The 12,223-nt window shown below is 45.2% G+C and overlaps 1 protein-coding gene across 4 annotated transcripts in view; it reads left to right on the plus strand.

Annotated features, from left to right (window-relative positions):
- si:ch211-278j3.3 (E3 ubiquitin-protein ligase RNF19A) overlaps positions 1–12,223 on the plus strand; it is a 53,831-nt gene that overhangs the window by 27,206 nt on the left and 14,402 nt on the right. For all 4 annotated transcript variants that reach the window (XM_045210117.1, XM_045210116.1, XM_045210118.1 and 1 more), the window contains exons 3-5: positions 6,554–7,035; positions 8,138–8,343; positions 10,317–10,464. In XM_045210117.1, the coding sequence (XP_045066052.1) occupies positions 6,554–7,035; positions 8,138–8,343; positions 10,317–10,464 (836 nt within the window). The remainder of the gene's footprint in view (positions 1–6,553; positions 7,036–8,137; positions 8,344–10,316; positions 10,465–12,223) is intronic.

Here is a 12,223-nt window from a genome sequence, read left to right on the forward strand (position 1 = left end):
TGTGGGACCTTTATATAGACAGGCGTGTGCCTTTCCAAATCATGTCCAATCAATTTAATTTGCCACAGGTGGACTCCAATCAAGTTGTTGAAACATCTCAAGGATGATCAATGGAAACAAGATGCACCTGAGCTAAATTTTGAGTCTCATAGCAAAGGGTCTGAATACTTATGTAAATAAGGTATTTCTGTTTTTTATTTGCTAAAGTTTCTAAAAACCTATTTTCACTTTGTCATTATGGGGTATTGTGTGTAGATTGATGAGGATGTTTATTTAATTGTATCCATTTTAGAATAAAGATGTAACATAACACAATGTGTAAAATGTCAAAGGGTCTGAATACTTTCCGAAGGCACTGTACATCAAACATATTCAACATTACAAAACATATTAAGAAAAACAGACACATTTATCAACACACAGGTCTCCCGAGTGGCGCAGTGGTCTAAGGCGCTGCATCGCAGTGCTAGCTGTGCCACTAGATATTCTGGTTCGAATCCAGGCTCTGCTGTAGCCAGCCACAACCGGGAGACCAATGGGGCGGCGCACAATTGGCCCAGCGTCGTCCAGGGTAGGGGAGGGAATGGCCGGCAGGGAGGTAGCTCAGTTGGTAGAGCATGGTGTTTGCAACGCCAGGGTTGTGGGTTCGTTTCCCACGGGGGGCCAGTATGAAAATAAAAAAGAATAATGTATGCTCTGGATAAGAGCGTCTGCTAAATGACGTAAATGTAAAAAATGTAAATGTCTCCGATCATTACTCTGAATTGACCAAGGGGGACCAAAACATCTAATTTCAGAGAGCTCTGTGAGTTGTTCCACTGTATGGAAAAATAAAAAATAAAAGCAGCTTTACCCAACTCTGTGGAGACCGAAGGGGCCTCCAGTGTTATCCAAGCCAGAGACCAGGTTAGGTAATTTGTAAATCTAAATTGAATTAATGATGATAGATACATAGGAAGTTACTGCATGAGTGCTTTTAAGATAAACACAAGAGAATGCTGCTCTCTCCTTACATACAAAGAGGCCCAACCCACGTTTTGATACAAAACAAAATGGTGAGTTCTAGAACCATCACCAGTAATATCCCCATAATCTAAAATAGACATAGAAATGGACAATTTACTTCCTATTAACAAAAGTCATATATGCTTTGTTTCTGTAAAAGGAACCAACCTTGAACTTCAACTTCTTCACCAGCTCTGTGACATGTTTTTTAAATGACAGTTTGTCATCAAGCCAGACACCAAGATATTTGTGGGAAGGAACTTACTTAATATGTGTTCCATTCAAACTAGTCATTACAAATTCATTTAAATCTGGGTTATGGGACCTAAAAAAAAAAGCATGCATTTTGTTATGTTTGCATTTAGCACTAACTGTATATCCAATAGTGACCTCAACAGTGCTTGAAAATCAGACTTCAAATGTGAAAAGGCTTGGCCAACTGATGGAGCAATGGAATACAACACTATCATCTGCATACAAATGAATATATATTTTACAGCCTTACCTATATTATTTATATAGATTGTAAACAGTAGTAGGCCGAGGATCGAACCTTGGGGCACCCCTTTATGTAACTCAAGAAACTCAAGATTTGACCCCATCTACCTTGATGGCCTGAGTTCTGTCATTGAGATAATTATGAAACTATCGGCGAGCATCAGTACCCAACCCTATCGAGGACAGCTTATTCAACAGAATAACATGGTCTACAGTACCAAAAGCTTTTGACAGGTCTACAAACAATTCTTTCTATCATCTAAGGCATTTGCAATTTAATTTACAACAAGCATGGTAGCTGTAGTGGTGCTATGTTTAGGTCTGAATCCGGATTGATTAACATTTAAGAATAACATTTTCAGATAGACAATAACGCAGCTGTTTGTTGAACAATGATTCTATTATTTTCGCAAGAGAAGGGAGCCTGGAAATGGGTGGATAATTATCGAGATCACTACTATCCCCGCCCATATTGAGTGGTAGCGCAAAAGCTGCTTTCCACACTTTTGGAATATTTCCTGATACTAAAGTTAAATGTGTCTCACTGAGCCAGCAATGAGGGGCGCTGCATACTTAAGCAAAGATGGGTCCAAATTGTCAGCCCCTAATGACATCTTGGTGTCAATAGCTAATAAGGCAGCAATAACTTTTTAGTTTCTGTGAGTAGTCAAAAAGAAAAAACCCAAGTCACGTGAGGTTGACTGATCGTTCATCAACTGGAGGCTGTATGTGGGAAGAACAGTCAACTGGAGGCTGTATGTGGGAAGAACAGTCAACTGGAGGCTGTATGTGGGAAGAAGAACAGTCAACTGGAGGCTGTATGTGGGAAGAACAGTCAACTGGAGGCTGTATGTGGGAAGAACAGTCAACTGGAGGCTGTATGTGGGAAGAAGAACAGTCAACTGGAGGCTGTATGTGGGAAAAAGAACAGTCAACTGGAGGCTGTATGTGGGAAGAAGAACAGTCAACTGGAGGCTGTATGTGGGAAGAAGAACAGTCAACTGACTGACCAAGACCAGTGTGACCACTATTTCTTACAAATAGGAAACCAGCTGAGATAAAATGCTGATTTTAAATGCATCACAAATCTTAACTTGTTCAGTAATGATGCAGGAGTCTAAAGCTACTTGCTTAGGCGGGGAAGTAGAGAAATTACCCCGTTTCAGTGACTTAACGGTTTTCCAGAATTTAGAGGGATCGGTAACAGTCTGCCATAGCGCTAAGGAAGTAGTTTGATTTGGTCTGTTTAACCGAGGCAGTGAACCCATTTCTCAATTGCCTAAAAAGCTGTCAATCAGCTAACGAGCCAGTTTGTCTAGCCTTGGCCCAGGCTTGATTTCTTATCAAGAGGAGGTCTGAGAGTACAAGAGAGTACCATGGATTCGTTCGGTATTTGACTCTGAGTCGCTTGAAAGTTTATCAGCCAGAGAGGTAAAAATGGATGAGAAAAATTCAAGCGCCCCAACAGGGCCTGGTATACAGCTAGTAGACAACAGCTCTTAGTAATATAGATCATGAAGGAACGCCTGGGGGTGAATAATATAGATCATGAAGGAACGCCTGGGGGTGAATAATATAGATCATGAAGGAACGCCTGGGGGTGAATAATATAGATCATGAAGGAACGCCTGGGGGTGAATAATATAGATCATGAAGGAACGCCTGGGGGTGAATAATATAGATCATGAAGGAACGCCTGGGGGTGAATAATATAGACCATGAAGGAACGCCTGGGGGTGAATAATATAGATCATGAAGGAACACCTGGGGGTGAATAATATAGATCATGAAGGAACGCCTGGGGGTGAATAATATAGATCATGAAGGAACGCCTGGGGGTGAATAATATAGATCATGAAGGAACGCCTGGGGGTGAATAATATAGATCATGAAGGAACGCCTGGGGGTGAATAATATAGATCATGAAGGAACGCCTGGGGGTGAATAAAATAGATCATGAAGGAACGCCTGGGGGTCAATAATATAGATCATGAAGGAACGCCTGGGGGTCAATAATATATATCGGTAGACCGCAGCAATACATATATGCATATTTTGGCTTATGGCCACTTTTATAACCAACAGCTCACACATTTTGGAGACAGAGATGCTAAGGCAGCATGATACCATAAGAGATCTTACATAAATAGCCACTCCCCTTTTTTTCACATCTGAAAATGTTTTTTGTCCGCAATGGCAACGTCCTTATCCCTAATCAAATTATTCAGCCAGGTCTCTGAGATAACCTGAACGTCTGGGCAAGCGTCATGCACCCAGACATCCAGAAAGTCCAGTTTAGACATCAGGCTTCGCACATTTTATATGCAACAGTCCAAGCCATATGCGAGATTTGAAAACAGCAGGAGTATCCATGGTGACACAAGACTCAATAGAACTGGATAAGCTAGCCACGATAGGCTTCCTGATTGGATTAGAAGTTGCAGAGCTAATAGTAGAATTCAGGTAAATGTGCACAAGATTACTATTGACAATACCCCTATGTTTATGAGCACATGTAGCAATACGATATCTTGATATAAAACTATTAATAGCATAGGTGGAGCTTACAACAGTGGGTTCCTTACGGAGCTAACAGCTATCAATGGGAATTAAATTAACAGGCACATAATTACTATTTGCAATACCCCTAACAACATCGGAAGCTGTGGTGGAATGATATCACTGCGATATAATGGGAGTAAATACCTTTGAGGAGTTTGATTTGATCAGTCAATGCCTCAGCGCAGCCTTGTAGTGTTTGGACAGGATCCAGGCACCCAAATGATTAGAGTGGATCCCATCTTCCTTATAGAGCATCCTCTGCTTCCAAAAGGTGTCAAAGTTGTCTACAAAAGTTACACCCAAGGAGCTGCAGGAGTAACGTAGCCAGTTGTGAAGTGCTAGTAGCCTGCTAAAACTTTCACTACCTCGACCCTAGCGAGGGCACAGGTCCAGAAATGATAGGACGTTTTTTTTTGTGTCCAGCAGAGACCCAATCAATTCTTCAAAGTCCTGTTGCAGCCATTCCAAGCTACCATTCCTAATGTCTTTAAATCCCACATGGACTACAACAGCATCAATCTCCGTGTGCTGATGTAGAATGGTGGCTAACAGCCTAGTAATATCCTGTACTCGAGCCCCGGCGTAGCACAGAGTTTTTGCTCCAGAAACCGAGATGCTTCTTACCATTGTGCTACCTAAGACAACAGCTGGCAAGATGGAAGAGGAAATCTGCCCGTTCCTACGCCTCGCATGATTCAGGAGACCCGTCGAGGACTTGCGAGAGAGGCGGAATCTCGCAAGCCCGCAACTTTTGGCACCCGGTTCGAGCCTCCCATAACCAATGAAGCCTCATTCACCGTAGAAGCCACCGGAGAGGGAGTCAGAACAGGCTGAATCTCTGGATCCAGGGCGGTGAAGCTGTTTTGACGTCTGTATCCGGTCCAGGCTTCCCAAAGGCCGCTGCTTTTGACTTCCACGGCAAGTGACGTGCCTCCCATGGCTGTTTGGCAGGGTCAAGAATAGGAACATCCACTAAGTCATCCAGAAGCATCCTCAACTAACTCAATTTCCCAGGGAAGGGGGGAGACCCCTTCGGGGAGGGATCCCTGCAGAGCACCGGCCAGTCAGCTATGGAGAGACGACGGCGACATTCCCGTCAGGTCAGAGAAGGCGTCCAGCTACGGGAGTAAAAGAGAAAGAGATAGTAGGTGGACGTGGATTCTTCCGGAAGGATCTCTGCACTTCCTCTGCAAACAAACAGTGGTTAGATTGAAAGTCCAGACATTATCCTGGAATAGAGTAAAATAAACAGCATTGAAAACCGTTCATTAGTGAAACTACAGGCTTGCTAGGCTAACTCGGTTTCTTCTTGACAGGAATTTACTAGATGTTTGCTATAAGCTACAGTGGGTTCGCAAACGCAGCCCCTCCCGAAACAAGCACAGCCTGTGAAATGGCAAACATTCAAGCAACATACACCGGAGTCGCACACCAGTACGGCAAACGGAGAGAAAGCGGAGGATCCTGTATCCTGACTGCACATAGGCTAAATGAGCGGGAGATGACCAACTCGCAAGTTGGTGCTGTAGAAGTAAAGCAGTAAATTGCGGGGTAGTTTTGATGCCAAAACATCAGTCAACAAGTTAAGGAGAGACCGGTAGCTGGACCATTCGCTTAACTACGAGCAGGTTCAGTCTGCTTTCCAACAGACACTGGGAGACACATTCACCTTTCAGCAGGACAATTACCTAAAACACAAGGCCAAATATACACTGGAGTTGCTTACCAAGACGACATTGAATGTTCCTGAGTGGCCTAGTTACAGTTTTGACTTAAATTGGCTTGAAAATCTATGGCAAGACTTGAAAATGGCTGTCTAGCAATGATCAACAGCCAACTTGACAGAGCTTGAAGATTTAAAAAAAAAAATAATAATGTGCAAATATTGTGCAATCCAGGTGTGCAAAGCTCTTAGAAACTTACCCAGAAAGACTCACAGGTGTAATTGCAAAGGTGATTTTAACATGTATTGACTCAGTGGGTTGAATACTTATCTAATCAAGATATATTCGTTATTTCTTTCCATTATAATAAAACATTTTGTACAAAGAATCTTACATTACATAGTATTTTGTGTAGATCGTTGACAAAAAAGGACAATGAAATCAATTTTAATCCCACTTTGTAGCACTATTTAAAAAAAAAATTATTTCAAGGGGTCGGAATACTTTCTGAAAGCTCTGTATATGTCAATAGGCTTTGGTATGGGTTCCTCTCTGACTTCTCTCAAGGCTTTGGATTTGAGTGATTTCACTAATGAAAGGGTTACATCCGCTGGAGAAATGGAGCAAGTTGTTTCGAAGCTCATGAGCTAGATTCAGAGATACATTCAGCTCGATGATAGTTGTTAGTACAGAAAACGTATGATATATATATTTTTAGTGAGTTTTATCAAGTGAAACGTGAAAACACATACAGTACTTTGGGGCCTAAGCAACTCTGGAAACTAATGCTACTTGTCTAACCTTTCTGTCTGTCCATCTGGCAGGACCAGAACATTACAGCCGAAGAGGGCGGGATCGAACAAGGTGGCATCGGGGCGGCATCGTCGGGAGTGACGGGTGACGAACCTGCCGCTGCGGTGGCGGCGGAATGCTGCGGGGGCGGAGCCAACAGCTGTTCCTCAGGTGTCCTATCCCTCTCGTCTTCCAGCCAGGACCAGCTATTGGACGATCACCACTTGGAAGAGTGTCCTTTGTGCCTCCTCAGCCAACCACGATGCCGGTTCCCCCGCCTCTCTTCCTGTTCCCACCGGGCCTGCTACGACTGCCTGAGACAGTACCTGAAGATCGAAATCTCAGAGAGCAGGGTGGGCATTGCCTGTCCGCAATGCCCCGAGGCGTTGGCGCCGCAAGATGTGCGGGCCATCCTGGATGACCAGGCGCTGCTGGAGAGATTCGAAGAGTACCAGCTGAGACGGTTTCTGGCGGCCGACCCGGACACACGCTGGTGTCCTGCACCCGACTGCAGGTAGAGCCACTGAGTCACTCAGTTCATTCTACTGATTTCAGAATCGTTTATAGTCTGAAGCTTCATATTCGGGGAGTCAATAGTACCAGCTCAGGAGGTACCCTGCGCCTGACCGCCTGACTGCAGGTCGAGCCATTGTAACAAGTACACCCATCTGATAATTATGTTAATAGATTCAGGGTAAAATGTTTTGAGTCAGTCAGTCAGAACTATCCAGGGAGAGAGTTAACTGCAGGAGTCACGTAACAGGAGTAAAGGGAGACTCAGCGAAGTGACTGGACGAGCAAAGATGCAAGACTTCTCACGCAGAGTATCTGCTCATGTGCTTCAGTTCCCTTCACGCAGCTACAACGCGGTAGATACGGGACCAAAACAGCGGAGAAGTTGAGCCTTGCGCTTCAACGCTCTTTAGTTGTTGCGGAAATTGGCAACTACATTTTGCTTAGGGTCCCCCCCAAAAAGGCTAGGGGCGGCTCTGACTGCATGTGTGTGAGCATGCTGACCCACGAGCCACTGCGGCCCCTCCCCATCAGTTGGCCGTTCTATATCAGACGATGTTGACACAATGGGCCTCCAGTATTTATTTATCAGGTATTACTGGGGCCAAGAGGGGAAAGTCCAGAATTGCATAAGCCCGAAAGTCTTTAAAAGTATCCAGCATTGCATAAGCCTTGAATTCACAGCTGTGACTCATGTTCCTAATATACGCACGTTCCACAAGGTCTTAGGGACAGAAGGTTAATCCTAGAGCCTATTCAGTTTTTCAATGTGTGTTTTGTTTTGTGTATGAGACTGAGTGTGTGTCTGTCTGTGTCTGTGTCTTTCACTGTGTGTGACAAAATGAGTTTTTAGTGACATTTGAGTTCGATTTCTACAGAATGATGTGTCTGTGTGTGTGTGTGTGTGTGTGTGTGTGTCTGTCTGTGTCTGTGCCTGTGTGTGTCTGCCTGTCAGTTTTATTGTCTATTTGGTATCCATTCTATTCTCTCTGTGTCCACCCAGCAAGGCAGTGGTAGCATTCTGTCTTAGTTATCTGTTCTGTTCTGTTCTGTTCTGTTCTACTCTGTTCTATTCTCCTCTCCTCTCCTCTCTGTCTCCCCAGCTTTGCAGTGATAGCGTATGGCTGTGCAGAGTGTCCTAAGCTAAGCTGCGGGCGTGAGGGCTGTGACACAGAGTTCTGCTACCACTGTCGCCAGCTGTGGCACCCCGACCAGACGTGTGACCAGGCTCGACGCCAGCGGGCACGCCACACCTCCGGGGGAAATGATGCCTCCACACTATATGTCTTCAACGAGGAGCCTGGAGGCGGTAGGGAGATAGCCACACTGTATATTTACGTACTAAGTCCCATACATACACTACATGACCAAAAGTATTGTGGACACCTGCTCGTCGAACATCTCATTCCATGGGCATTAATATGGAGTTGGGCCCCACTTTGCTGCTATAACAGCCTCCACTCTTCTGGGAAGGCTTTCCACTAGACGTTGGAACATTGCTGCGGGTATTTGCTTCCGTTCAGCCACAAGAGCATTAGTGAGGTCGGGGACTGATGTTGGGCGATTAGGCCTGGCTCGCAGTCGGCGTTCCAATTAATCCCAAAGGTGTTCGATGGGGTTGAGGTCAGGGATCTATGCAGGCCAGCCAAGTTCTTCCACACCGATCTCGACAAACCATTTCTGTATGGACCTCACTTTGTGCACGGGGGCATTGTCATGCTGAAACAGGAAAGGGCCTTCCCCAAACTGTTGCCACAAAGTTGGAAGCACAGAATCGTCTACAATGTCGTATGCTGTAGCGTTAAGATTTCCCTTCAATGGAACTAAGGGGCCTAGCCTCCTCCACCAAACTTTACAGTTGGCACTATGCATTGGGGCAGGTAGCTTTCTCCTGGCATCCGACAAACCCAGATTCGTCCTTTTGACTGCCAGATGGTGAAGTGTGATTCATCACTCCAGAGTCCACTGCTCCAGAGTCCAATGGCGGCGAGCTTTACACCACTCCAGCCGACGCTTGGCATTGCACATGGTGATCTTAGGCTTGTTTGCGGCTGCTCAGCCATGGAAACCCATTTCATGAAGCTCCCGACGAACAGTTATTGTGCTGACGTTGCTTCCAGAGGCAGTTTGGAACGCGGTAGTGAGTGTTTCAACCGTGGACAGATGATGATTTTTACGCGCTTCAGCACTCGGCGGTCCCGTTCTGTGAGCTTGTGTGGCCTATCACTTCGCGGCTGAGCCGTTGTTGCTCCTAGACGTTTCCACTTCACAATAACAGCACTTACAGTTGACCGGGGGCAGCTCTAGCAGGGCAGAAATTTGACAAACTGACTTGTTGGAAAGGTGGCATCCTATGATGGTGCCACGTTGGAAGTCACTGAGCTCTTCAGTAAGGCCATTCTACTGCCAATGTTTGTCTATGGAGATCGCATGGCTGTGTGCTCGATTTTATACACCTGTCAGCAACGGGTGTGGCTGAAATAGCCGAATCCACTAATTTGAAGGGATGTCCACATACTGCTGTATATATAGTGTATTACATACAGTATATATGATACAGTACATTGTACAGAGGAGGTAGTCTGACACAGAGACACTGTGGACACTGTTCAGACTGTTCAGGCTGTTCCTATTGTTAATACTGTTCAGGCTGTTCAGGCTGTTAATACTGTTCAGGCTGTTCAGGCTGTTAATACTGTTCAGGCTGTTCAGGCTGTTAATACTGTTCAGGCTGTTAATACTGTTCAGGCTGTTCAGGCTGTTAATACTGTTCAGGCTGTTAATACTGTTCAGGCTGTTCAGGCTGTTAATACTGTTCAGGCTGTTCAGGCTGTTAATACTGTTCAGGCTGTTCAGGCTGTTAATACTGTTCAGGCTGTTCAGGCTGTTAATACTGTTCAGGCTGTTCAGGCTGTTAATACTGTTCAGGCTGTTAATACTGTTCAGGCTGTTCAGGCTGTTAATACTGTTCAGGCTGTTCAGGCTGTTAATACTGTTCAGGCTGTTCAGGCTGTTAATACTGTTCAGGCTGTTCAGGCTGTTAATACTGTTCAGGCTGTTCAGGCTGTTAATACTGTTCAGACTGTTCAGGCTGTTCAGGCTGTTCCTATTGTTCAGACTGTTCAGACATACAGTATGTAGTCAGTCATAGTACTTTACATCCACACGGTAGTCAGACAGTGATCCTGTATGTAGCTAGTCATAGTACATCCATAGTCTTCTTCTTCTTCTTTACATACTGCCATAGGAGTCACGTCCTTCCATGTCTCTGTCTCCTTCCAGAGTCAGAGGAGATCAAGGCGTGTCCTCGTTGTGGGGCCTACATCATGAAGACCAACGATGGCAGCTGTAACCGGATGAACTGTACCGTGTGTGCCTGTCAGTTCTGCTGGCTGTGTATGCAAGAGATCACCGATGTGCACTACCTCAGGTAGCTATAGCCACTGTTACTAACGGTTACCACTACCTCAGGTAGCTATAGCCACTGTTACTAACGGTTACCACTACCTCAGGTAGCTAGAGTCACTGTTACTAATGGTTACCACTACCTCAGGTAGCTATAGCCACTGTTACTAACGGTTACCACTACCTCAGGTAGCTATAGCCACTGTTACTAACGGTTACCACTACCTCAGGTAGCTAGAGTCACTGTTACTAATGGTTACCACTACCTCAGGTAGCTATAGCCACTGTTACTGATGGTTACCACTACTCAGGTAGCTATAGCCACTGTTACTAACGGTTACCACTACCTCAGGTAGCTATAGCCACTGTTACTAACGGTTACCACTACCTCAGGTAGCTATAGCCACTGTTACTAACGGTTACCACTACCTCAGGTAGCTATAGCCACTGTTACTAACGGTTACCACTACCTCAGGTAGCTATAGCCACTGTTACTAACGGTTACCACTACCTCAGGTAGCTAGAGTCACTGTTACTAATGGTTACCACTACCTCAGGTAGCTATAGCCACTGTTACTGATGGTTACCACTACTCAGGTAGCTATAGCCACTGTTACTAATGGTTACCACTACCTCAGGTAGCTAGAGTCACTGTTACTAATGGTTACCACTACCTCAGGTAGCTAGAGTCACTGTTACTAACGGTTACCACTACCTCAGGTAGCTAGAGTCACTGTTACTAACGGTTACCACTACCTCAGGTAGCTATAGCCACTGTTACTAATGGTTACCACTACCTCAGGTAGCTAGAGTCACTGTTACTAATGGTTACCACTACCTCAGGTAGCTATAGCCACTGTTACTAACGGTTACCACTACCTCAGGTAGCTAGAGTCACTGTTACTAACGGTTACCACTACCTCAGGTAGCTATAGCCACTGTTACTAATGGTTACCACTACCTCAGGTAGCTATAGCCACTGTTACTAACGGTTACCACTACCTCAGGTAGCTATAGCCACTGTTACTAATGGTTACCACTACCTCAGGTAGCTATAGCCACTGTTACTAACGGTTACCACTACCTCAGGTAGCTATAGCCACTGTTACTAACGGTTACCACTACCTCAGGTAGCTAGAGTCACTGTTACTAACGGTTACCACTACCTCAGGTAGCTATAGCCACTGTTACTAACGGTTACCACTACCTCAGGTAGCTATAGCCACTGTTACTAACGGTTACCACTACCTCAGGTAGCTATAGCCACTGTTACTAACGGTTACCACTACCTCAGGTAGCTATAGCCACTGTTACTAACGGTTACCACTACCTCAGGTAGCTAGAGTCACTGTTACTAACGGTTACCACTACCTCAGGTAGCTATAGCCACTGTTACTAACGGTTACCACTACCTCAGGTAGCTATAGCCACTGTTACTAACGGTTACCACTACCTCAGGTAGCTAGAGTCACTGTTACTAACGGTTACCACTACCTCAGGTAGCTAGAGTCACTGTTACTAACGGTTACCACTACCTCAGGTAGCTATAGCCACTGTTACTAACGGTTACCACTACCTCAGGTAGCTAGAGTCACTGTTACTAACGGTTACCACTACCTCAGGTAGCTATAGCCACTGTTACTAACGGTTACCACTACCTCAGGTAGCTATAGCCACTGTTACTAACGGTTACCACTACCTCAGGTAGCTATAGCCACTGTTACTAACGGTTACCACTACCTCAGGTAGCTAGAGTCACTGTTACTAACGGTTACCACTACCTC

The sequence above is a fragment of the Coregonus clupeaformis genome, chromosome 33 (genome assembly GCF_020615455.1).
Source record: "Coregonus clupeaformis isolate EN_2021a chromosome 33, ASM2061545v1, whole genome shotgun sequence".
NCBI lineage: Eukaryota > Metazoa > Chordata > Actinopteri > Salmoniformes > Salmonidae > Coregonus > Coregonus clupeaformis.